At 41.9% G+C, this 25444-nt stretch overlaps 1 protein-coding gene across 1 annotated transcript in view; it reads left to right on the forward strand.

Annotated features, from left to right (window-relative positions):
- Positions 1–630: 630 nt before the first annotated feature.
- LOC306847458 (uncharacterized protein) overlaps positions 631–25444 on the forward strand; it is a gene marked incomplete at both ends in the record, with an annotated part of 71252 nt that continues 46438 nt past the window's right edge. The window contains 3 exons of the mRNA XM_079381405.1: positions 631–711; positions 21163–21429; positions 24487–24815. Of these exons, the coding sequence (XP_079237531.1) occupies positions 631–711; positions 21163–21429; positions 24487–24815 (677 nt within the window). The remainder of the gene's footprint in view (positions 712–21162; positions 21430–24486; positions 24816–25444) is intronic.

A 25444-nucleotide genomic window follows, 5' to 3' on the forward strand; every position in this document is an offset into this window, starting at 1 on the left:
TCCTAATTGATGCTGATGGACTGTATGCTGATGGCTTGCCTTTCATGTTTTCCCTCTGTTCAGTTCAGTTACGGAGTGTCTAACTGTTCTTCTTTCTTTTTATCCTCAAGGTCCTGCATAAAGTGCTACCCACCCAAGTAACTCTCTGGCTGTGTCATGGCGGCGAGACCCGCCCTTTCATTCTTATTGGCTGTGCTGGCATGCACTGGGCCGGCCCAGCCCTCCCCCCCACTGCTGCTCCGGCCCCGGGAGAGAGAGAGGGACTCTGGAGGGGCTTCGGGCGGAGTCAACATCGCTGTGGTCCACTCCGGCTCCTCCCACCTCCCGGAAACGAGCGCCGGGGTGGGGGGCGTGGGCGGCGCCTCTTCGATGGGCTCCGGCTCTGGTGCCGGGCCAAGCAGCAGCAGCAACTCGGGGACGGGTTTTCTGAGTCGGGCCTGGTCAGGACAGGTGGGTGAGAGCGTGATGACACCATGGGGACCCGCGAACGTGATCTGGCTGGCTGTGAACGAGAGCAGTCCTGGGAGCCTCTTGCTACAGTTGTGCGAGTTACTGGCTACCACTCCGCTACAAGGCCTTGTGTTTGAGGAAGAGAAGCCGCCACCACCCAACCGGGCACCATTGGCACCTATGCTGGAATTCGTCTCGGCCCAGACAGGAGTGCCTGTGATTGCTGTTGGAGGAGGGGCTGGCTTGGGGAGGGAGCCACAGGTAAGAGTTAAGATTCGTTCTTGATGGCTTACATTTAGGGATGGAACGTTCATTAAATCATGATAAAATTCCCCATGGTTAGTATAACCATTTCATATTTTAATTATCAATAAAACCATATTCAATTACCGTGACTTGAACAACTCAGGATAAATAAAAACTCTCCAGCATTATGGGTGGGACAAAAAATTTATGTGCAGATTTAACGCGATATTTCCGGCCGCGAGATGTTATCGATACTCTGGCACCAACAATCGATATTTTTTTAAACATACAAAAGACCTAAATTCATACCTACACTGTGTCCACTTTGGCTTAACGGAGCGGCAGTACCTCCAGACTTCTTGTGGTGGTGCTTCCCAGATTGCGAATGGTCAGATGAACAGAAATTGTAATTCACAGTGAAGAAGAAATATGAGCGTAAAAGCAGACCAACAACAAATCAGAGATGCACCGGCGTCTTATGTTTATGGAGATGAGAACTAAAAAACTGCCCCAGAACAGCTATCAGCGTGGAATATAGGCACTGATCACGTTATTATTGCAGAGCGCATATTTAGTCCGTTAGTAGCCTAACCTCTCAGCTCGGATTGCAGGTGGATTTCCCTCATATGAGTGAGAGAGAGTGCTCTCTCTATTAGATATTACAAGTGCAAGTTATGTAGTGTGGGCACTGACTGGCAGAAATATAAATCTGCACCTATGGCATGGACAACGAAACAAAACCTTGTCAGAGCCGTGATGTGGCGCAAAAGTGTGCAGTGGGTCTGCTTGCCGCTCGTCTACATTTGAAATAACGAACTTGAGCACGCAAAAGACGCGATGTGAATATGTCATGTGTCCGGGGCTCCATTTTTATGATGAGAGGAGGAGAAAGGTTGAGAAAGCACTCCAGGTAATTTTTTTTTAAATGTATATACAGGTATATACAGTCGTGGTCAGAATTATTGGCACCCTTAGTAAATATGATCAAAGAAGGCTGTGAAAATTAATCTGCATTGTTAATTAAAAGGATTATGATCTTTTATTTAAAAAATTTACAAAAATCTAACCTTTCATTGGATAATAAGAATTTAAAATGGGGGGGAAATATCATTATTACTTTTTGAAACCTCCATTTGCCAGTTTAACAGCTCATTTTCTCCCATAATGCCTGATGAGGTTAGAGAACACCTGACAAGAGATCAGAGATCATTCCTTCATCCAGAATCACTCCAGATCCTTCAGATTCCCACATCAATGACGGTACTTCTCTTCAGTTCACCTCACTCATTTTCTATAGGGTTTAGGTCAGAGGACTGGAATGGCCATAGCAGAAGCTTGGTTTTGTGCCCAGTGACCCATTTCTGTGTTGTTTTTGAGGTTTGTGTTTGGATTATTGTCCATTTGGAAGATCCAAATATGACCCATTATAAGATTTCTAACAGAGTCAGTCTCTTGTTGATTTTTTTATCTGTTGGTATTTGATAGAATCCATGATGCCATGTGTCTAAACAAGATGTCCAGGACCTCCAGCAGAAATATAGGCCCACAACATCAAAAATACAACAGTATATTTCATTGTACACATGGGGTACTTTTTATCCCCGTGTTCACCAAACACATCTTGAGTGTTTGCTGCTAAAAAGCTAATTTTTTAGTTTCATCTGACCATAGAAGCCAGTCCCATTTGAAGTTCCAGTCATTTCTGACAACTGAATATGCTGGAGATTGTTTTTGGATGAGCTAGGAGAATTTTTCTTGAAGCCCTCCCAAACAACATGTGGTGATGTAGGTGCTGTTTGGCAATTTTTGTGAAGGTTTTTTTGACCCACGAGACTCAACTATTTTTCTGCAATTCTCCAGCTGTGGTCCTTGGAGAGTCTTTAGCCACTCAAACTCTCCTCCTCACCGTGCATTAGGACGATATAGACACACGTCCTCTTCCAGGCAGTTTCGTAACATTTTCTGTTGATTGGGAATTCTTTATTATTGCCCTGATGGTGGAAATGGGAATTTTCACTGTTCTAGTTCTTCCTTAAAGCCATTTCACTAATTTGTGAAGCTCAATTATTTTTTGCTGCACTTCAGAAATATATTCTTCCTCCTATTTATATTTCTGTGAAACAGGAAGCCATGGCTGGATAATTTCATGTTCATAATCACCCTGGAGTGCTAAAGTCTTAGATTGCCAATCTCAAGTTAATCTTCAGATTTAAATCCGATTGAACATTAATTTCACCAGCTGGAGAGGAGAGTAAAGGCAGAAACTCCCCAAAACAAGCAACAATTGGAAAAGCATTTCAAAGGATGAGACCAAGAGTCTGGTGATGTCTATGGGTCACTGCTGTGATTGTGCGCAAGGGATCTGCAACTAAATAATAGCTTTTAATCTTTTATATCTGCCTTATGTTCAACTGTCCCAATACTTATGCTCACATCAATGAGTGGGATGAACTCTAAAAGTGCTGTTCTTTTTATTTGGTAAAACATATATGTTGTCATATATGTTTTACCTGCTGTAAGTTTGTGAAACACTTCAAGTTTCACAAAACTAAAAGTTAATTTTACACATTTGAGAGCACTTTTAAAAAAGATTGGGCAAAGGTGGAATTTCTGTTATATAATGTGATTTATTTGTTGCTTGCAAAAAAATGTTTTCCCTTAGAAATCCACAGATAGAAAATTGCCATCAATGGAGAAAGATGCTTTTTGTAGTTACGATATCATCTAGCAGGTGCTGCCTGCACTAGAGTAGCCAGACAAATCCTGACCCCTTGGTGCAATCTAATTGGAAAAAAAACAAAAAACTGATGCTCATTACTATTTTCTTTAGACCTAATTCTTTTTTTTTTTTCCTGGAATGCACAAAGCACTTTCCCCAGAGATGTAATAGTATTTGATCATTTTTCAGCCATGACCTCAGTTGTCCTCTCTATGTACACTGCTCTCAGCGGCCTAGAAAAGCACTGAGCTGTCTCCGAGATATGCCTCTTCTAATTCTAGTGAAACAGTGGGTAATTATTCAAAGTATTAAGCATTAGTCAACAATACAGGTCACCCAGAGTTGTTTTAAACAGTGCATGGGCAGTAAACAGAACAGAATGTTGTGTAAGAGGCCTGTGTACAATAGTAAAGTGTTTTACCAATGTTATGGTAGATACGTTTTGAGTTATGGTGCCTATACACACTGGAATTTATCTACGTTATGGCTTAGAGGAAAAAATTTAAAAAGGTTTGTGAAAGTTGATGCACCATCATTTGATCAGAAAATTGTGCCTTTTGACTTCTAAAGTTGTATCAACCCTCTAAAGACAATTCAGAATGACAGATCAACCCTCTAACTTTGCGAGTAGGGTATCAGATGTCCTGATTCGATTCGATTTCAATTCGCAAGCTTTCGATTCGATTATCGATTTTTTTTTAATTACATTCAGTGAATATAGTTTTATACAAAAGCTATTGATATTTCTAAAAAATTAACAGTAAACATCAGTTTACAAATGGTGAATTAATAAATAGAAATTAAGAACCACAGGCCTGTATTTTAAACCTATTCTTTTTTTGAATGGGGTCCTTTCTTAAACAATAATAGGGCCCTATAAAATGCTCTTCTTAATTTTTCTGGTAATCAGATGAAGGCATAAAACATTAATTTAATTGATCCTAATCAAATGAAAATTAAACCACACGTATGGCTTTGTTCTTGGTTCTCATCAACAGTATCTCCGCCATGATAAGCAATGAATGAATGACAGGCTTTCTGTTTTAACATCGCGCAAGGTAAATAAGGGTGACATCTAGTGCAGAAGACTAATGATAAGAATCAAATTAATCAGATCTTGTTTTAAATGTGCGCTGAGATAAATACTGGAAAAGATCGATTTGCGGCTTTTGAGAATCGATATCAAATCGATGTCATTAAAAATAAGGATTAATCAAAAAATATTTATTTTTTTGCCCAGCCCTAATTGCGAGTAAATCACTCGCATATGCGACTAAATCTTCACTCTGGGCGACTAAATGATGACTATAGCTATAGATATTAGCTACTGGCTAATAAATTCTCAGATTTTACTCGCCAGTGTGTAAGTTGGAGGCTAAGTATATAAGTTTAGCACAGATATATTTTAACTCGCCGAACACTATGACTGAGTGCTTCAGAGCTTCACTCTCCATCAAGCAATCTGTGCTTTTTTTTCTTTTTCAGTTCATCCGAATAGATGCGCAGAGCACCTGTGTTTGATGTACAGTAAACTCTAGTGTGAAGGCGCATGTCTCGTCGTCGAACACGCAAAGCAAGAAAGAGCGAGAGAGTCTTACATAACATGCAGAATTGACACACTACATGTAAACGATATTCTTTGTTGTATTTTCCCGCCAAAGTTTGTGCTCTGCATTTAACCCATCCAAAGTGCACACACTCAGCAGTGAACACACACACACCCGGAGCAGTGTGCAGCCATTTATGCTGCGGCGCCTGGGGAGCAGTTGGGGGTTCGGTGCCTTGCTCAAGGGCACCTAAGTCGTGGTATTGAGGGTGGAGAGAGCACTGTACATTCGCTCCCTCCAATTCCTGCCGGACCTGAGACTCGAACCTTTCGATTACGAGTCTGACTCTCTAATCATTAGCCCACGACTTCCCCAACAGCACCACCACCACTCCTAAGTTCAGTTAAAATGACTAATATGCATTCATACATGGTTACCAAGTTTTAATTCTAATTACTAAAGTTCTATCATTAAATAATAGGCCTACTTGATTATCATATTATAATGCTTAACTGACTGATGTTAGAGTATACTTTCACATATTTAAAAAGCTTTCACACATATATATATATATATATATATATATATATATATATATATATATATATATATATTTATTTATTTACATACATACATACATAGTATATCAGTCTGGCGAGTAAACAAAAAAATGTACTAGCCAATTTTTCATTTTTGCTGTTTATAGACCCTGGGGCTGTCAGGTAGGACATTTCAGGACACATTTTAGTGATAGGCTGTTTGCAAACACGTGATTCTGATGACGCGCGAAATGCAGCTGGAGGGCAGGAATTTTTTCTCCATAGGAATCAGTAGCAGAAACTCAAGATGCCTGTGTTTTGCATTGTTTATGAATGCTCAAATCGGTCAAACGGAGAAAACACAAGGAGATTTTATCGTGTACGAAAATGTGTTGTTCATGCGGAAGGAAAAATCAAGAAATTGACTGAAAAACGCTGGAAAATGTGGCTTGTAAACCTGCGTCTGCGGTCCGGAGGAGCCGATCGGATAATGCTCGTGTGTGCAAATGGTTAATATAAGTTATAATAATATAAGACATATATAAATAGATACAAGGTGACCCAGTCCGAATTCACTCAGTCCTAAACGCCACACGTAGACACGATGTAAATAAGATAATATTTGCAGTTCAGAGAGCTTCACTGATTATAAGGAACCACAAGATTGTGATAAACAGCATTAGTGATTACATGGAAACGCTATTTGCTCGTTTTCTCGGCTATAATCAAATCAGAATTTAAATAAAAGTTGTTTTACGTGCTGCTAACAGGACCCACAGCCACAAACCTTGTACATGAAGCAAAGTTTTGGGAGTTGACATATATCCCATATCCCTCATATAAATACGGGATTCACTTTCGAAATAGCTTGTTTGCAATCAGGGTTAGTTGCTTAGCCTATATCCACCGCTTCAGTGGCTGGCAAGTATTTCAATTTAGTTCAAAAATTGCTCCTCTTTATAACATAAGGATCACATAACATTGTGTTTTTCTGTTTATACCTTTCTATTGTTATAGCACCTAAACCAGTACAGTACAGACTTCTACGGAGATCTCATCCGTTCCCTGTCGATACTACACTCGTACTGCGTCGCTAGACGCTATGGGGAAAAACTCCTTTTTCTCCGAGGACTGAAGACTTTTTCAATCACGCAGTGTGACTGCACGGCCATTGGTTCGTGCAGTAATAAAAAACGAACCAATGGCTCGTCAGTGGTACTGCACGAGCCTATGGCGGCAAAGCCCGCCAGAGCCCGCCAGAAGGGGTGGGGTCATCTGGCTATATAAGCGGGCGCTTTGCCATAGGAAAACAGATCAATTCTCCTTCAGCGACGACGATCATCCCTTCGCTGACACTCGAGACTGGAAGACGCTCGCCGTAGAAACGCCTCGCTGCGGATAGAGGCTGCCTTTTCCTCTGCACCTTCTCGCTGCTCTGCCTGCTCTTCGAGCCTCTCCAGCGACCTGTGCAGATGCCAGCCTCGTCCCCTGCGGCCATCTGGTGAGTCTAAAATCTAATTTTTTTGAAAGAGCAAATTTCAAGCGACGTTGTTGCAAATGTCGCACTGCGAGTGTGGCTCGCGCAGGGAATTCTGCACGATGCAGAAGGGCAGTGAGCGCTTCGCCTCTGTGGGCAACGCCCACACAGACTGCGCGTTCATTGAGACAGAATGCTCACTCGAGTATGAGTCTCGCTCTTCTCCACTCGCTGGCCTTCTAGCAAGGCAGCTCCGCTCTTCCGTTTCCTCTCTCTCAGCAAGCTCGGAGAATGAAACGATAGGGCCACGGGGCTAAGTAACCGGTTTTGAGTGATCCCACGCCGGCTCAAGAGCCCGCGTGCTCACTCTTACCGCAGCACTCTGATCCGCCAGTGTTTTTACACGTGAGAATCACTGCCCCTCGTTACATGAGCGGCTATATCCTCTTGGGCGGACCGGAGTAGAAAGCTATCTTTGACAGCTTTGCGTGTGCGTGTGAGTCGCTAAAGCTGCTCCCTCACAAACAGACTGCTTTCGTCGAAAGCCGCCCCTGATTCGCTCACTATAAGGAGCCACTGCCTTCCCCGCTTTCATGTTCCTCTTCTCCCAGACACCTCGGAGGAAGGAACACTTAACTCGCGGAGCGATCAGGCTTGAGTGATTGCACGTCAGTTTATCTCGTGTGCTCACTTTAATCTGCCGGAGTGTGTTAAACACGCGAGGATCAGCGCTCCTCATCGCACTGAGTGGCACAATCCATTTATACAGATCTTACAATACTGCGCTGGTTGGCCCCGCCTTCCCCGCTCTCACTCTCTGGAAACTGAGAGATCGCGGGCAGGCTCGAGTGATTTTTGCGCGCTGGCATAGCCCCGCGTGTTTCACTCTGCACACAGCGCTTTGATCTGCCGGTGTGTTTGCACTAAGGATTAGCGCCTCTCGCAGCTCTTTGATCTGCTCGCGCTATTTTCACTATTAAGCTGTCCTTGCTGCGCTCGCGGTTGTACTACTTCAACGAAGTTGGCCCCGCCTCCCCTGCTCCCGTGTTTCTTCCCTCCCAGTTACCTCGGAGAAGAAATATCAAATCGCGGGTTTGAGCGTTCAAGCTTGAGTGAATTTACGCTGGCCAAAGCCCCGTGTTTCACTCTCCATACAGCTTTGATCTGACAGCTGACAGTCTGTGTCTTGCCCTGCCTCCCCTCGTCCGCTACGAACGGATCTGATGGGATGCGTGCATCAGTTTTTGATCTGCCAGGGTGTTAACACACAAAGATCATCAGCACCCCTCTTCTAATGAGTGGTTTGATATTTTTAGGCAGATTGATAGAAAGGGCTGTCATTATGATTATCTCTGTCAGGTTCAGACTTTAGACCCCGCCCACGGGGGAGTTAACTGCTCTCCTGATGGAAGCATTGAGTCTAGCGCCACGAAACGGCCTCTGTCACGCCTCTGAACACCCCGTTTAGCTCGGTGTGTCGACGGCAATGTGTTTGTGTACATACTGTTGTGAACTGGGCCCATTTATATAGCGCCCACACAGCCGATCACTACTATAGTGAGGAAAAATAAAACGCAAACATTTTCAAAGGAATAATTTTCTCTTAACAGGTGTGTCGAGTCCCCACATGGCGACTCGCCACCCAAATTAATTCCAACACCCTTGCCACACGGGCCGAGGCCTGGCAGGCCATCCCCGGAGTGTCACAGTGGGTTCTGGGGATTATAGAAAGAGGTTATACACTTCAATTCGTTCGAGGACCCCCGCGGTACAGCGACAGGGTCCCCACCTTAGTGCGAAGCAGCAACGCTCATGTTCTGCGAGCCGAGGTGGAGAAATTGCTGGTGAAAGGAGCTATAGAAATAGTTCCTCCAGCTCAGAGTGAATCAGGCTTCTACAGCCGTTATTTCCTCGTCCCCAAAAAGGATGGCGGCCTCCGGCCCATCCTCGATCTCAGACGTCTGAACCGTGCCCTCATGAGACGGCCATTCAGAATGACTACATTGAAGCAGATCCTCTCGCAAATTTGCCCAGAGGACTGGTTCTTTTTGCTGGATCTGAAAGACGCTTATTTTCACATCCAAATAGCCCCCCATCACAGACGATTCTTGAAATTCGCCTTCGAGGGTGTGGCTTATCAATACACGGTCCTGCCCTTCGGGCTGGCTCTAGCTCCCCGCACTTTTACGAAGTGCATAGACACGGCTCTCTCCCCTCTGAGACAGATGGGAATCCATGTCCTGAATTACCTCGACGACTGGCTCATTCTGGCACAGTCAGAGGCAGAGCTGGTAGCACACAGGTCCCTCCTCCTCAGGCACTTGGAGAACTTGGGACTCAGGATCAACTTAGCCAAGAGCTCCCTGTCCCCCAGCCAACGAACTTCGTTCCTGGGGACAGTTTTCGACTCCGCCCGCATGAAGGCGAAAGTCGCGCCAGATCACGTTCTGGCCATACGGCAGCTCGCGGCTTCCTTCAAGATTCCTTCGGTTGGGCCTTCTCAAGATGAGACCCCTTCAGTACTGGCTGAAACCTCTAATTCCGCCTCATTCGTGGCGTCATGGACGCATTCGTGTCAGGGTGAACCGGGCCTGCGTGTCAGCCCTGGCCCCCTGGAGGAACCTACGATGGTTCGAACAAGGCGTGACAATGGGTTTTGGTTTACAGAAGGAAGGTTGTTACAACAGATGCTTCCTACACAGGTTGTGGAGCTCTGTGCAACGGCAAACCAACCTTCGGCTCCTGGACGAACGCAGAAGGACAAATGCACGTCAACTGCCTCGAAATGGAAGCAGTATGTCGAGCTCTTCAGTTCTTCCTGCCAGTCCTGAAAGGTCACCACGTGCTAGTCCGCTCGGACAGCATGAAGGTGGTGTCGTACATAAATCGCCAGGGTGGGCTCACCTCGAAACGCCTTTTTGAGATGGCAGAGCGCCTCTTACTATGGGCACATCTCAACTTGCGTTCACTGAGAGCAGCTCATGTGCCCGGCATTCTGAACCAAGGAGCAGACATGCTCTCTCGGAGCAATGTCCCCTCAGAGGAGTGGATGCTCCACCCACAGACGGTTCAAGAAATCTGGTGAATCTTTGGCAGGGCAGAGGTCGACCTCTTCGCCTCCAAAGACAACTCTCACTGCCAGATTTATTTTTCGAAGAGCGAGGACGCGTTGGCCCACGAATGGCCCAACCTCCTTCTTTACGCTTTTCCCCCGATCGCTCTGATTCCTCAGGTAATCAGGCGGATCAGGGAATGCAAGCACAAGGTGCTTCTATTGGCCCCACTCTGGAAGAACCAGCTTTGGATCCCGGAGTTATCGCAGCTGCTAATAGCGGCTCCGTGGCCTATTCCCCTGAGGCGAGACCTCCTCTCCCAGGCGAACAGAACGATCTGGCACCCCCAGCCCAAGCTGTGGGACCTGCATCTATGGGCACTTGATGGGACTCTGTAGATCTCCCCGAGAATGTCCTGAACACCATTGAACAGGCTAGAGCCCCGTCCACGAGACGCCTCTACACCTCTAAATGGTCGGTTTTCTCCGCCTGGTGTCAAGCCCGCGGTAAAGACCCGACAACATGTGACATATTAGTGATATTGTCATATCTACAGGAGCTGTTGGAAAAGGGCCGCGCCCCTTCCACGCTCAAAGTCTACATGGCAGCTATAGCAGCTTCTCACGCTCCTATAGCCGGACAGTCGGTGGGCCGGAACAACCTGGTTGTTCGTTTTCTGAGGGGATCTCGGAGGCTCAATCCGCCCCGACCCCTCACAGTCCCTGTATGGGACCTGTCCACGGTCCTGAGAGCCCTTAAGGGCCCTCCTTTTGAGCCACTACAATCTGCAAGCTTAAAAACACTGTCGCTCAAAACCGCTCTGCTACTAGCGCTAGCATCGGTAAAGCGAGTAGGTGACTTGTAGGCTCTCTCTGTAAACCCTGCCTGTCTTGAGTTTGGGCCTAACGACTCTAAGGTCGTCCTAAAACCAAAACACGGCTATGTCCCTAAGGCGCTCTACACTCCGTTTAGAGCCCAGGTTATTACGCTCTCTGCGCTCCCCTCTTCGGAGGAGGACCAAGAGCTCAACCTTCTCTGCCCAGTCAGGGCATTGAGAATGTACATCGAGTGTTCCACGCCATTTAGGCAGACGGAACAACTCTTTGTCTGCTTTGGCAGCCGCACCAAGGGGTCTCCGGTCACAAAGCACAGAATATCTCGATGGTTAGTTGACGCTATCGCACTAGCATACTCCTCCCTGGGCCTCCAGAGCCCCATTGGAGTGAGAGCTCATTCCACGAGAGGCGTGGCCTCTTCTTGGGCGTGGTCTAGTGGTGTGTCTATGGCAGACATTTGTGCGGCGGCCGGCTGGGCCTCACCGTCCACATTTGCCAGGTTCTATAGATTGGATGTCCCGGCCTTACAGGCTAGGTTTCTCTCTGCTTAGATGGCACACACCTGTCTTAAAGCGGTCCCCTCAGGCATTGCCTGATTCTCCAAGAACGCTCTTGGCCCCATTCCTGGTGCTGAGGCTGTACTTATGACAGTTGAAACGATTTCTAGGCTGGACTGACCTCTGAAGATTTCGGTCCTCATGCCTCCTGCAGGATGCTTTCTGCTCATAATTGGTCCCTCTGAGCCTTACTGCTCAAGGCCAGTTTTATGGTTGTCATTTCTCTTCATGGCATGGCGGGATTGTATTTGTTCCCCATAGCGTCTAGCGACGCAGTACGAGTGTAGTATCGACAGGGAACGTACTCGGTTACTAACGTAACCTCGGTTCCCTTAGATACGGGAACGAGTACTGCGTACTATGCCATGCCATGCAGCTGCACGACTCAGGTCGTCGCTTCAGTCGAATTGGCCTGTTTTCCTATGGCGAAGCGCCCGCTTATATAGCCAGATGACCCCACCCCTTCTGGCGGGCTCTGGCGGGCTTTGCCGCCATAGGCTCGTGCAGTACCACTGACGAGCCATTGGTTCGTTTTTTATTACTGCACGAACCAATGGCCGTGCAGTCACACTGCGTGATTGAAAAAGTCTTCAGTCCTCGGAGAAAAAGGAGTTTTTCCCCATAGCGTCTAGCGACGCAGTACTCGTTCCCGTATCTAAGGGAACCGAGGTTACGTTAGTAAACGAGTACGTTCTCTTTTTTTTCAGTCACTCCTGACACTTTGCTGCATACAGGGTTTGTGTACATTGGTCCTAGCAGCACGTAAAGCAAAACTTATTCAAATTCTGAATTGTTTACAGCCTAGACAGCGAGTTAATAGCGCTTCTATATAATCACTAAAAAGCTGTCACTCACTTCAATATATTGCAATCTCACAAATGTTCCTTTATAATCAATGAAGCTCTCTGAACTGCAAATAATATCTTCTCTACATCGTGTCTACGTGTGGCGTTTAGCATTGAGTGACTTCTGACTGTCTCACGCTGAATGCTTGAGGTAGCAGCCTTGGATTATCTATTTATATCTGTATTAATATCTTAATATATTAATATCATATCTTATATTAAGCATTTGCACACACAAGCATTATCCGATCGGCTCCTCCCAACCGCAGACGCAGGTTTACAAGCCACATTTTCCTGCATTTTTCAGTCAATTTCTTGACTTTCCCCCCTTATGAACAACACATTTTCGTACACGATAAAAGCTCCTTGTGTTTTCTCGGTTTGACCGATTTGAGCATTAATAAACAACGCAAAACACAGGCATCTCGAGTTTCTGCTACTGATTCCAATGGGGAAAAAATTACTTCCTGCCCCCCAGCAGCATTTCGCGCCACAGCAATGACATCATGTGCAAACAACCTATTGTCAGGATTTGATTTGATGTATTCCAAAGAAAACTGCTAAAGCGCCTTTAATCTACAAACCCGATTCCAAAAAAGTTGGGACACTGTACAAATTACGAATAAAAAAGGAATGCAATAATTTACAAATCTCATAAACTTATATTTTATTCACAATAGAATATAGATAACATATCAAATGTTGAAAGTGAGACATTTTGAAATGTCATGCCAAATATCGGCTCATTTTGGATTTCATGAGAGCTACACATTCCAAAAAAGTTGGGACAGGTAGCAATAAGAGGCCGGAAAAGTTAAATGTACATATAAGGAACAGCTGGAGGACCAATTTGCAACTTATTAGGTCAATTGGCAACATGATTGGGTATAAAAAGAGCCTCTCAGAGTGGCAGTGTCTCTCAGAAGTCAAGATGGCAAGAGGATCACCAATTCCCCCAATGCTGCGGCGAAAAATAGTGGAGCAATATCAGAAAGGAGTTTCTCAGAGAAAAATTGCAAAGAGTTTGAAGTTATCATCATCTACAGTGCATAATATCATCCAAAGATTCAGAGAATCTGGAACAATCTCTGTGCGTAAGGGTCAAGGCCGGAAAACCATACTGGATGCCTGTGATCTTCGGGCCCTTAGACGGCACTGCATCACATACAGGAATGCTACTGTAATGGAAATCACAACATGGGCTCAGGAATACTTCCAGAAAACATTGTCGGTGAACACAATCCACCGTGCCATTCGCCGTTGCCGGCTAAAACTCTATAGGTCAAAAAAGAAGCCATATCTAAACATGATCCAGAAGCGCAGGCGTTTTCTCTGGGCCAAGGCTTATTTAAAACGGACTGTGGCAAAGTGGAAAACTGTTTTGTGGTCAGACGAATCTAAATTTGAAGTAATTTTTGGAAAATTGGGACGCCATGTCATCCGGACTAAAGGGGACAAGGACAACCCAAGTTGTTATCAGCGCTCAGTTCAGAAGCCTGCATCTCTGATGGTATGGGGTTGCATGAGTGCGTGTGGCATGGGCAGCTTACACATCTGGAAAGGCACCATCAATGCTGAAAGGTATATCCAAGTTCTAGAGCAACATATGCTCCCATCCAGACGTTGTATCTTTTAGGGAAGACCTTGCATTTTCCAACATGACAATGTCAGACCACATACTGCATCAATTACAACATCATGGCTGCGTAGGAGGAGGATCCGGGTACTGAAATGGCCAGCCTGCAGTCCAGATCTTTCACCCATAGAAAACATTTGGCACATCATAAAGAGGAAGAAGCGACAAAGAAGACCTAAGACAGTTGAGCAACTAGAAGCCTGTATTAGACAAGAATGGGACAACATTCCTATTCCTAAACTTGAGCAACTTGTCTCCTCAGTCCCCAGACGTTTGCAGACTGTTATAAAAAGAAGAGGGGTTGCCACACAGTGGTAAACATGGCCTTGTCCCAACTTTTTTAAGATGTGTTGATGCCATGAAATTTAAAAAACTTATTTTTCCCTTAAAATTATACATTTTCTCAGTTTAAACATTTGATATGTCATCTATGTTGTATTCTGAATAAAATATTGAAATTTGAAACTTCCACATCATTGCATTCTGTTTTTATTCACAATTTGTACAGTGTCCCAACTTTTTTGGAATCGGGTTTGTAAATCTAAGCTAGTATGTACATTATTAAGATGACATTGTATTTTCATAGTAAAGTGCCATCAATAACTGAAAATCTTTTGAAGATGGTTTAGTACCCACTCTTTGATTACAGTGAGCTAGTGTTATTCGTACACACACACATCCGGTACATCTATTATTGTCAACACATGCCCTGGATTTACAATATTTAAAATCTCTGTCTGTTTCGCACTTTTTTTCTTTTTCTTTCCCCTCTTTTGAACAAACACCGCCTGGGCTTATTTGGAAAAATCCCTACTTGAATTATTAATTCTGCAGCAACTGGGATCTGCCACTCACATGTGATTGTGGACTAAAAATTAACCGTGTCGTACTACTTAATAAGATTTCAGCATAATTAAGATGACCAATTAAACTCGAATAAGTTTCAGGCTACCTATGTTGTTTTATTCACACTCAGGAGACAGCCTCTCCACCACCGCATTTCTCTCCTGTGGAAAAATATTACATTACATTTTCATTTGCTTGCTTATGTTTTAATTAACTACACTTAGAAAGGCTCATGTGCTGTGGATTGGGGAGAGCGTGGGTTTGGAGCCATGGAGTTAACTCTCTCTCGCAGGGCATGTCTCCAGAGACTTCTTTTACCTCTTCACAAACCGCCAACCAGAGCAGGGCACAAAGGAGTCACTTAACTGGTTTAATTAGGACAGTAATTAATTACATCATGTGGTTAAATATTTCGGTGTGAGAAGAAAGTAGATGTTTCAGACACTGTTTTGGCACCCGTCACACTCTGCCAGAGCTGCAAAATGTAATGCTGCAAGTGCAAATCCAGTTTCAAGTGCTCAATGTAGATTGATTTCAGCCGAATCAAAGCTGCAGCATCAGAAGAGACTGTAGTCTGTTAGTACTGGGATTCTTTTGAAAACACAAACACCTCAGGAATTCGCTCTCCCCCTAAAAGAATGAAAAATAAATGTAGAATTGCATATTGCATCTGTTTTAGGCAGATTTTTTAAACATAGCCTTCCAGGGTCCATTTTATTCTCTGAAAGATTTTGAAGAAAATAAAATAACATTAGTCCATCTGGACCTCAATATGGCACATAATGCAGTATAGATGATTATTGCTGTCTCAGGGCCACAAGCTATCACGTGCACAACTTCTGGTTCAAGTATAGTGTGCGCATATGAAACCAGCAGGATTCGGTTGCCATGCCATTATAATGCAGGGCTTTGCAATGCTATAAAATGTGATATTCATGCAACAATGCAATACATCTTGAAGCCTTTCAAATCTCCCTAGCAACAGCACTAAATCTATCACTGTAGAGTCAATTCAAATGTTGTGACCTGTGATTACAAGTGGGTAATTATTAAAACAAAAGTTTATGTTAATAGCTGTAAGTGTTCCATTTAGATTGATAGACCCTTCAGTTGCCTATATGTGATATGTGTGAAAAAATGGCACAAAGCATCTAAATTTCCACTCCTAAAACAATCTAGTTCAAATAGAAAATGTTTCCTGTCACATTTAAATAGGTAATTTTTGAGAGGAAAAAAGAACATTGATTTTTTCTTACCAATATAGAATTGATCTATACGTTTCCAAAAATATGTGTTTGGTTTGGCTGCTGAGAGGTTGCAGAGCAGGCTGTTCCAATTCTCTATGTACAGAATGTAATTTTTAACAGAAGGTACTTCATTAGCACATATAGATTTACATCTGGGGTCATGTAGAGCTAAAATTGATCTAGTTGTTTAATATACTGTATATTGTTTTGCAATTTAATCTAAATCTTCCCACCTGCAATGCATTTAATGCATGCTATAAATCCAGTTTCGAGTGCTCAATGTAGATTGATTTCAGCCGAATCAAAGCTGCAGCATCAGAAGAGACTGGAGTCTGTTAGTACTGGGATTCTTTTTAAAGCACAAACACCTCAAGCAACCCAGTCCCCACCTCCAAAATGAATGAAAAAGAAATGCATTTAAACACATGCATTCAAGTTGGAAAAATAGAAAGCATTGTTCCCTTTCGATATTCCACTCGTACTGCATCTGTAGGACGCTTGTATGGGAAAAACTCATTTTTTCCTCTTCAACTGAAGCCTTTTCAATCACGCAGTGAAACTGCACATCCATTGGTTCGTGGAGTGCAGTGCCGCTTCATTGCCGCGTCTCAGATTTCTTCTCTTCAGCGCCGAAGATTCTTCCTTGCTAACGCCGAGATTCGTAGTTGAAACGCCTCAGCAGCTGGATTGGACCTCTTTGCAGCGCGCAGCTCGCATTTCCCAGGCTATTCCCTGCTGCCATCCGGCAACTATCTAAAAGAGCCTTACAAAAGAGCAAATACTAAAAGAGCCGCGGCGTTGTTTCAAATGCCACGCCGTCATTGTAAGACATGTAGGACTTCCCTGCACGCTGATGACGGTCACGCTGAGTGTGTGTCATGCTTGGGGCAATCCCACGCTGATGCTGCACTCAGCGGGACTGACTGCTCTCATTGCGAGAGTTTCAGTCGGAGTGGCCGCTTATATAGCCAGAGGCCCCGCCCATTTTGGCGGGTTGTGGCAGGTTGCTCAGCGCTGCCGCCGAATGTGCAGTTTCACTGCGTGATTGAAAAGGCTTTAGTTGAAGAGGAAAAAAGGAGTTTTTCCCATACAAGCGTCTTACAGACGCAGTACTCGTTCCCATATCTGAGGGAACCGAGGTTACGATAGTAACCAAATACGTTTTTTTTTCTTGTAATTAATAAAAAAACAAACAAAAAATCATCATCAATTATATAGTAAATACTAGGGGTGTAACGTATGATGGTTCTGTACGTACCTCTTAACGTCACGGTTCAGTATGATTTTGGTACAGCAGGGGGAAAAAATCATTTTTGTATTTTTTGTATTTTTTTAATAAACAGTGGTTAACTGAACAAGATGCTCTTTCTTTAAAAACATTCAGTTATAATTAAAATTTTCTTAGTGATAAAAATATGCCTCAGCTTGTGCTTAAAACCACAGGGAGCCCTTTTACATTATAAGGTTACAATTAGGCCTAACAGCTTAACCCAAACTTAAATTTAATTGATATTTATTTTTAAATAGATGATCAACACTCAACTTAAAAAAAAAAAAAAAAAAATTGTATGCAAACATGTAAATTGCACATAATGCAGTTTTTAAATTAACTTATAAATAATACAATTTCTAGGCTATTTGTTAAAATATATTCAATAACACACTTGCTGTCATAGCATGTTTCATAACAGATTAATTTAAACATAAATTAAATAATTAAGACTTAGTAAAATATGAGTATATAGTGTAATATTTCTCAAAATGCTTCTCTATAGACTTCATTTCTCTAGTGAACTGACAAGCTGTGGACACTGATGACTTGCTGAGGTAAATGAAATGCTACGTGACATTTTATTTCCACGCTGTTTTGTTGATGTTTTTCCACGGTTGAAACACTGATTGAGCAATTACATGAGGCATGACACTTTCAGTCATTTTTATTTGCATTAAAACTAGTAGTACAGAGGAAGGAATGATCGTGTTCACTTGCGCTCCGTTCTGCACTCGTCTGCGGCACATCATGGCTCAGGCACGGGTACCGGAGCTGATCGCGGCCGCTCAAATCAATGCTTGTGTTGGGTTTATACCAGCACGTTTCTGAACCGTCCCAGAAGCGGCTCTCCAAGGCGTTTATTCAGTGATCTGTCATGCCACATCAAAGACTGTCAAAACGCCATTTATTATTTGAATTTTCTGAAGAAAAAAATACTGTGTTTGTCCAGTACACATGCGTACCGAACCGAAAGACCCATACCGAAATGGTTCGGTACGAATACGTGTACGATTACACCCCTAGAAAATATTTATTTTTTATTTGTAAAACCACTTATTTTTTTAATTATATATTTTAATTTCAGTGTACATGTACGTCAGGAAGGTCTGAAATACCTCTCTCCCTCCCTCTCACTCTCAGTAAAATATAATAAAATATGTTTACCTGCTCCAATTTTGGTGTATCAAATTTATCAAGGTATTTGATTCCAATGTGGAGTTGAAGGAAATGTTGAAACGTAGAAAATATAACCTGACCCATTTAGGCGCTTCACTGCTGCAAGTTACAGTACTAGTGTAATCTCTTTGAGCTTTTACAAGCAAGTCTTCATTTAAATATAGAGCAGAGGTGAGCCTTTATGCCTGGTTAATGCTCTGCAGTCGTGACATTTTTCTCCTCACCAGGTTTGCGGCTCCTCTGTCTGGTTATTATTAAAAGACTCAACGTAATAGCCTGGCTTTATTCTTTGGTCACACAGTATGAACACTTGTTTTGCATGTTTGTGTTGTAATGAGTGCCTTGAATGCTGACAGAGATGTTAAAAAATTCCTCTCTGTATTTTACAGGTATGTATCATGAATATACTAACAGTGTAAGTGTAATTATAGAAAATAAACTGCCAGATTGCCAAGGTAACACCTAGAGGGAAATTATTCATAAGGGAAAAGTACTGCAGAGTTAATTGAGATTGTATTTGCATAGGAAGTGCTTGTAATGGGGAAAACCGTTCTAGATGAAGACAAACTTAACCAAACTTAGTTGCCATGGCCGATATTTTGTTGTGCCAGTGTGTCAGGTATCTATACTGGGATAAAAATAAGCCAATTTGGGTAGTTTTTAAACACGATGTCGGGTATATAATAGACTGAAGACATGCTGTGTTAATCTTATCCGACAAGTTGGGGTGCTCATTTACCCAGAAGGCTGGGTTACACATTTAACACAGATGGTAGCTCATTTTGACTGGAATTCTGGGTTGATTTGACTTCATAAAATGGTTATTATTTTAATCTTTATATAACTCTAGAAATAAATTGATTAACCGTGAACTGGAATAGGGTGATTTTGCAGTCACACAATTATTAATTCATATATAGATGACTCAGATCATTTAGACAAAATTGTCACTTTGGCTCTTGAAAATCAAATTAATTAAAATCCAGAAATAATGTCTGTGGAAAATATAGATGTTATAGACCAGAAAATAGATGTTATTCACAGCTTTCAGTCATGTGACTGGCTCGAAATCATAAAAACACTTAAAGTGCAGTAATATATTTAAAACGGTAATATTAAAAGATCAAATTCAGTATTCACCATTTTAATGATGCATGGTTTACATGGGCAAGCAGATGAGGCCGGGAATATGAACACAATAACGGTTCAGTGTTTTCCTTCTAATGGTTTTCTGTGGGAAGCAATTAATGTGAAACTTTGCACATTGCGTTTATATTCTGTCTTCATCTTCTTGACTGTACAAAATAGACATCATCAATAAGGTGTTCACTGAATTTTGTCTTTTAATATCTGCGTTTTACTACATTATTACTTAATGCAATCTGGGTAAAAATAACTGGCGGTCAGTGGAACAAAGCTTCGTTTTGCCACCAGGTGGGCGTTCCTATAAGGGTGTGACGTCTCGTGAAAACTATCAATAGACCAGTGCTTAAGTTAAATTCAATATATGAAAACCTAAGGTAATATTCACTTTTACAAATGGATGTAACACCACTTTATGTGTGTATCATCATCACCTCGATTATGATCAACAAAGCTGTCTATACTGTAACTGTGTGCAGTGACAGCTTTGATTATTATAGCAGGGGCCATCTTGTATGGTCACATCTCTTCACTCGCTCTGACACGGTTGATGTTTGCGTAAACCCAGCAACCCTAGCAAATGAAGTGAAGTTCTAAGTAAAGCTATACCAAAAACGGGCATTTTCTTGGTATATTTTGGTGCAGATAAGACAGGCGTATTTAACCCAGAGGTTTTTAAAGCATACAGACACAAAGCCCTCACTTCACACTTACATTTCTCTATGTAAAGTTCTCTAAAGGCATAAATACACTTGAAATATTTTCTATAGTAGAGTTTCACTATAGTTCCACTATTTCTATAGTGGAAATGATGATTTGTCTGTATGTAATTTGCATCGCTGCAGTTACAATATTTACTCTAATGTATTGTTTTAGCAGCTGCAGTATACACAAAACATTTGCCCAGAAAGGATCCTTCAAAGATCTACAGAGGTCACACTTAGCTCGTCTGCATTTTCAAGAAATAAATTCAATTATAAAGGCGGTACACTTTCTCATTTAATGGCCAGTGTCACCAGCAGGCACAAAACAGGTGTCATGCCACATTCGTGATATATTTGATCATAATTATGATGCATTAGCAAGTGTCAGACTAAGCATTGCTATTTTTCACTATCAGAAATATGGCTTTATGTCAGAGTCATAAATATCCTCGATTGTACAGTGGAATGGTCACCTTCCGGGGTATAGAAAAAAAGATGCTGAGATGAGCTGAAGCAAAGCCGAACTGACTGTTTCGAATCCTAAAGCAGCCAAGGACACTAATGTCACTTGAAACACAGGCTTATGAATAGCAATGAATCCTTTACGTCATGCTGTGTGGGTATTAAGAATGACTGTATTGATCTGAATGAGTAAGACGCAGAGGGTAAATTGAGGGAAGAAAAAAAACCTGATGAATGAGATATACTGAAACAAAGGACTTGATCTAAAACTACGAACAGACGTTCACAGAAAATTTAGGCTGGAAAGGGAATCTGTGATGCCCCAGTCCTTTCAGAAGTTTCTCTGTTTATGCAAAATACTATGTTGCAAAGTTTCTCTATGTCCCACATTTTTTTGTTCTTTCAGGAAAGCGGCTCCGTCTACTTGCAGTTTGTGTGCTCCACTGGCCTGCAGCTGGAGGTTATTTTCGAAGTTCTGGAGGAGTTTGATTGGACGGCTTTCTCTGTGGTTACCACACGCCACCACGGCTATGAGGACTTCCTGGCCATGGTAGAAGGCATGATAGATGGCTCCTTCATCGGCTGGGAGAGAAAGAGCGTGGTGATGCTCAACCTGACTGATGACCCTGGAGGGGCTCGTACACGCAGACTGCTGAAAGAGAATGAAGCACAGGTCAGGAGTGAGAAATAAATGCAGTTGATTCTGAACGTCTGAAACCACTCGTAGAAATGCTTCAGTTTTGAGCGCTTTTGTAACTGAATACATTTCACTTACAAATGTTATTATCAGCACAAACATTTTAGTGAAAAGTTAACATTTTAGTTTAAAAATAAACATATCAGAATAGTATTTGGTTTGTCTCTCTTTTGCTTTAATGACAGCTGCATTCAAGCAGCTGCTTGAACTCAACAAGCTCGTGTAAAACCTGATGATTGTGTTCTCCAGCATGATCTGAGAATGATCAAAGAGCATCTTGAGCATCAATGGAAACAAGAGCATCTGACTGTCTGTACAAAGGAGTCACATGATCACTGTTACAGCTTCACTTGCAGTTGATTAGCTGTATAGAAATAGTGCAGGATTATTAATGATTTTATTTAACTTTTTAAATCCTAAAATGGTTCATTTCCAGAATCAAATCCCAGATTTTCTGATGTTTTGACATTCATTCATTCATTCATTCAAATCAAATCTCAAAATCTCACTTTCTTAATCATCATTTCACGTCTTATTTCTTGGTTCAAAGCCTAGAAATCTTTAATGTGATCTGATGTTTAGATCCCACTTTCTTTCTTTGTAATTTTATTTAAATCCTAAAATGTTTATTTCCAGTTTAAAATAGAAGGCTTTTAATGACATATTATCTTATTGTAATTGTCTCATCATTGTTATTATCTTATCGTAATTGTTTATAAAGAGAGAGAGAAAGTGACTTTTTTATTTATTATTGGGACAGCTCACATTTAAAAAGGCCAAATTCCAAAGTTTTCACAAATAACTTTCTTGTTTAATCTGTTAATTTTTTTCAAATCTTCATATAATTCAATCCATTTTGTGAACTGCACTGGAAGCTCTCTCTCTATTGCGATTGTCCAGTTCATTCTCTTCTCTTTTTTTTCGTTTCCTTTCACTGAACTATCGTTCTCACTCCACCAGCTCCTATTTCATTTTTTTCCCCTTTTTTATTTCAAAGTGGCTTCTCTGCCAGCGCAATTAACAACTGTATTACCAAATCAGTCTTGGTTAATTATAGAAGTATGAATATGACAACGAAAAGAGAAAAGACAGCTCTAATGCCCCAGAGAAATTATTCCATAGCACTCCAAAATCAGCAACATAAGGTAAAGCTCTTCATGCGTTGTATAAGTCACTTCTTCCATATTCCTTGCTTGATTTCTCGATTAACCTTCTCTCTCATCGCTCATGTATCTGTTCCTCTCTTACTCCTATTCTTACTCTCTCGCTCACTCTCCTGCGCTCTTTGGCCTTTACGTGAAGGCTCCCAAAGATAAGGAGGTCACGTGGTCTACGAAAGGGGAGATGGCATTCGTAATGTTACTGAGCAGCGTGACATTAAATGACAGTTTCCATCTAACCAAAAGGTGGCCAACTCAATTCCCCACAGGACTGGCCATGCCAGCAGACATCCTCGACGTTCAACAACTTGACTGATTAATTCTCCACAGTGTCCAAGCACCCAGACTTTAAGACCCTAATCAGTGACTTATACAGGAGCACATTCAAAGTGCCTGTCACAGTTCCCGCATGAAAAATAATGAGGAAAAAATTGGGGTCAGCTTGATGCAATGTGATAGGTACTTTTTTGCTTTTTCTCGCAGTGATTTAAACATCAGTTTGGTTTTTGTAAGGGCCCAACAGACACACGCTACATCAAAGTGTAGATGTTATCGGCGAGCTTTGTTATAAATGTAAAAACCCTGCCTCCAGTGATTTGCTTTGAATTCTCATTGCTATAACAATATACTTTTTTTTTTTTTTTATTAAGTTGTAAAATATGTTTTGATATGAATAATTATTGTTGTATTTACAGTAAATGGTCAAACATAAAAATGTATTAACTTTTCACCAATTTATTTTTATTTATTTTATTTTTTTTCCAAAAATTTAAAACTTTAATTTGGTGTCTATATAGTAAACTTTTGCAACCCTAAATACCCTGTGTCACAGTTTTGCATGATTTGCACAATTTTTAATATAAGTGCTTGGGCCTCTGATGTTAAAATGGGAATGGATGGAACCATCTACAGTGCCAGCATGTCGAAGTTTGCATTGTAATCAACTGCAAGTGTCAATTGCATTTAAGGAGATGTTTATATTTTAAAAATGTTCATTCATTTTTGCCCATGAAACACAGAAAATAAAACCCATAGCCATTGAAAAAAACATTTGGGGGTGTAGTCCAATAGCCAGAGCCCAGTCTTGCCCTGATGGAAGGTCTGTTGATTGCACACTTCTACTTTCGCTGCAGTTGTTATACTGTAAGAATTGTTGGAGGAGTGCAGGTCACCAGTCAACAACCCTCAAGAGTAGTTTTATCTCCCTGTCAGGAGCCTGTGGCTACATGTCGACAAGTGGGATAAGCAACCCATCTCCAGCAAGAAAAACAACACCCCTGCACATCAAAGTAATTTCAAGATGTCTGACATCTCTGACCTTTTTCTGAAACATGTGAAGATAAATCCCTTGAACCCCTCTTCCATGGTTTGAGGTTTACAAAAAAAAAACCCCTCAGTCATGCTAAGGATATTGAAGAACACAAGTTAGCGCATGTATAACAAGCTGACCGGATCACTCTGTTCCGACAGGACAATCTCTGAAATTACAGAAGTATCATGAGCAGCCAGAAAGAGCTTATTGAGCTTGATGATTGTAATACGTTTATTTATTTATTTATTTTTGGCATCTCTTAAAGTCATGAGCAAAGATATTTTTATAGACCCCAAACCCTCTTTTTCTTTCTTAATGTGGCATTTTAGAGTGAATCAGTACATTTATTGAGAAAGAATTGGCTCAAGTTCCATTTTCATTTAGCATTACAATGATTTTTTTCTCTTTTTCATCATTATGCACAATAAAACCATGAAAGAGCATAAAGTAAATACATTTTGATTTAATGTCCACTTTAAAAGCGGTTAAAGTGGACATTAAATTTTTTTTTAGCGGTTCCTTTGAATACTTATTCCTTTCTTGCTCTGCCACTCTTTACAGGTGCGACTGCTATATTGCTCACAGGAAGAGGCGGAGCACATTTTTAAGGCTGCATGGGCATCAGGGCAGGCTACTCCCTCACACATGTGGTTTGCGGTGGGCCCGGCTCTGTCTGGACTTGGTCTTGAGGGTCTACCCAAGGCTCTGTTTGCTGTGCGACCCCAGGGATGGAGGGACGAGCCGCGACGGCGAATTGCAAAGGGTGTGTCAGTATTGACGCACGGTGCTATGGCTTTACGTAGAGAGTACGGCGGAGCTCGAGGGACAAGCTTTGCTGGGAACTGCGTGATGGATGGAAATCAAACACAGAGGGTACCGGATAGAATCAGGTGAGAAAATCTAATTGATAGCCGATAAATTAACGGCTTTGTTTGGTGTACATCCCTGTTTCATCCAAAAAGGAATTGAACGAAAAACAATATACACTGGCATTCAAAAGTTTGGGGTTGGCAAGTTTTTTTTTAAGTGCAAATAGCCCGTCTTGTTGGCAAAGACTATTTACACTAACTCCGCCCACCAACGTGTGATTGGGTTAGTCAACACTAAAAAAAGAAGTTTGTTTCACATCAGTTTCAGTGGCGTAGATGGGTTGATTGCGTCAAAAAGAATGCACCTTACCGAGTTGAGGTATTATTTATGCCTTTTGCCGAACTTTTTTTCCTCCCTTTTCAAATCTCATTTCGCATTGGAAAGGCATTTATTTTCAATAAAAATTAAGGAAATAATCAAAAAGTTGAAAATAAAAGTATCGGGTTGGGTTAGGGTAGTTGTAGGGAGGGCTTTATTGGCCCAAAAAGGTGGCATCCATTTAATAATTTGAATTAAAACTATAATTTACACTCAATACGTTATTATTGCGTACTGTTTTATAATGTACTACAATACTGAGGTGCAGATAATTGCCACTATTTTTATTTTAACATAGTGTTTTTCAAGTTTTTGTTTTGGCCTCTTAAGC

Source organism: Barbus barbus, assembly GCF_936440315.1.
Source record: "Barbus barbus genome assembly, chromosome: 27".
Taxonomy (NCBI): Eukaryota; Metazoa; Chordata; class Actinopteri; order Cypriniformes; family Cyprinidae; genus Barbus; species Barbus barbus.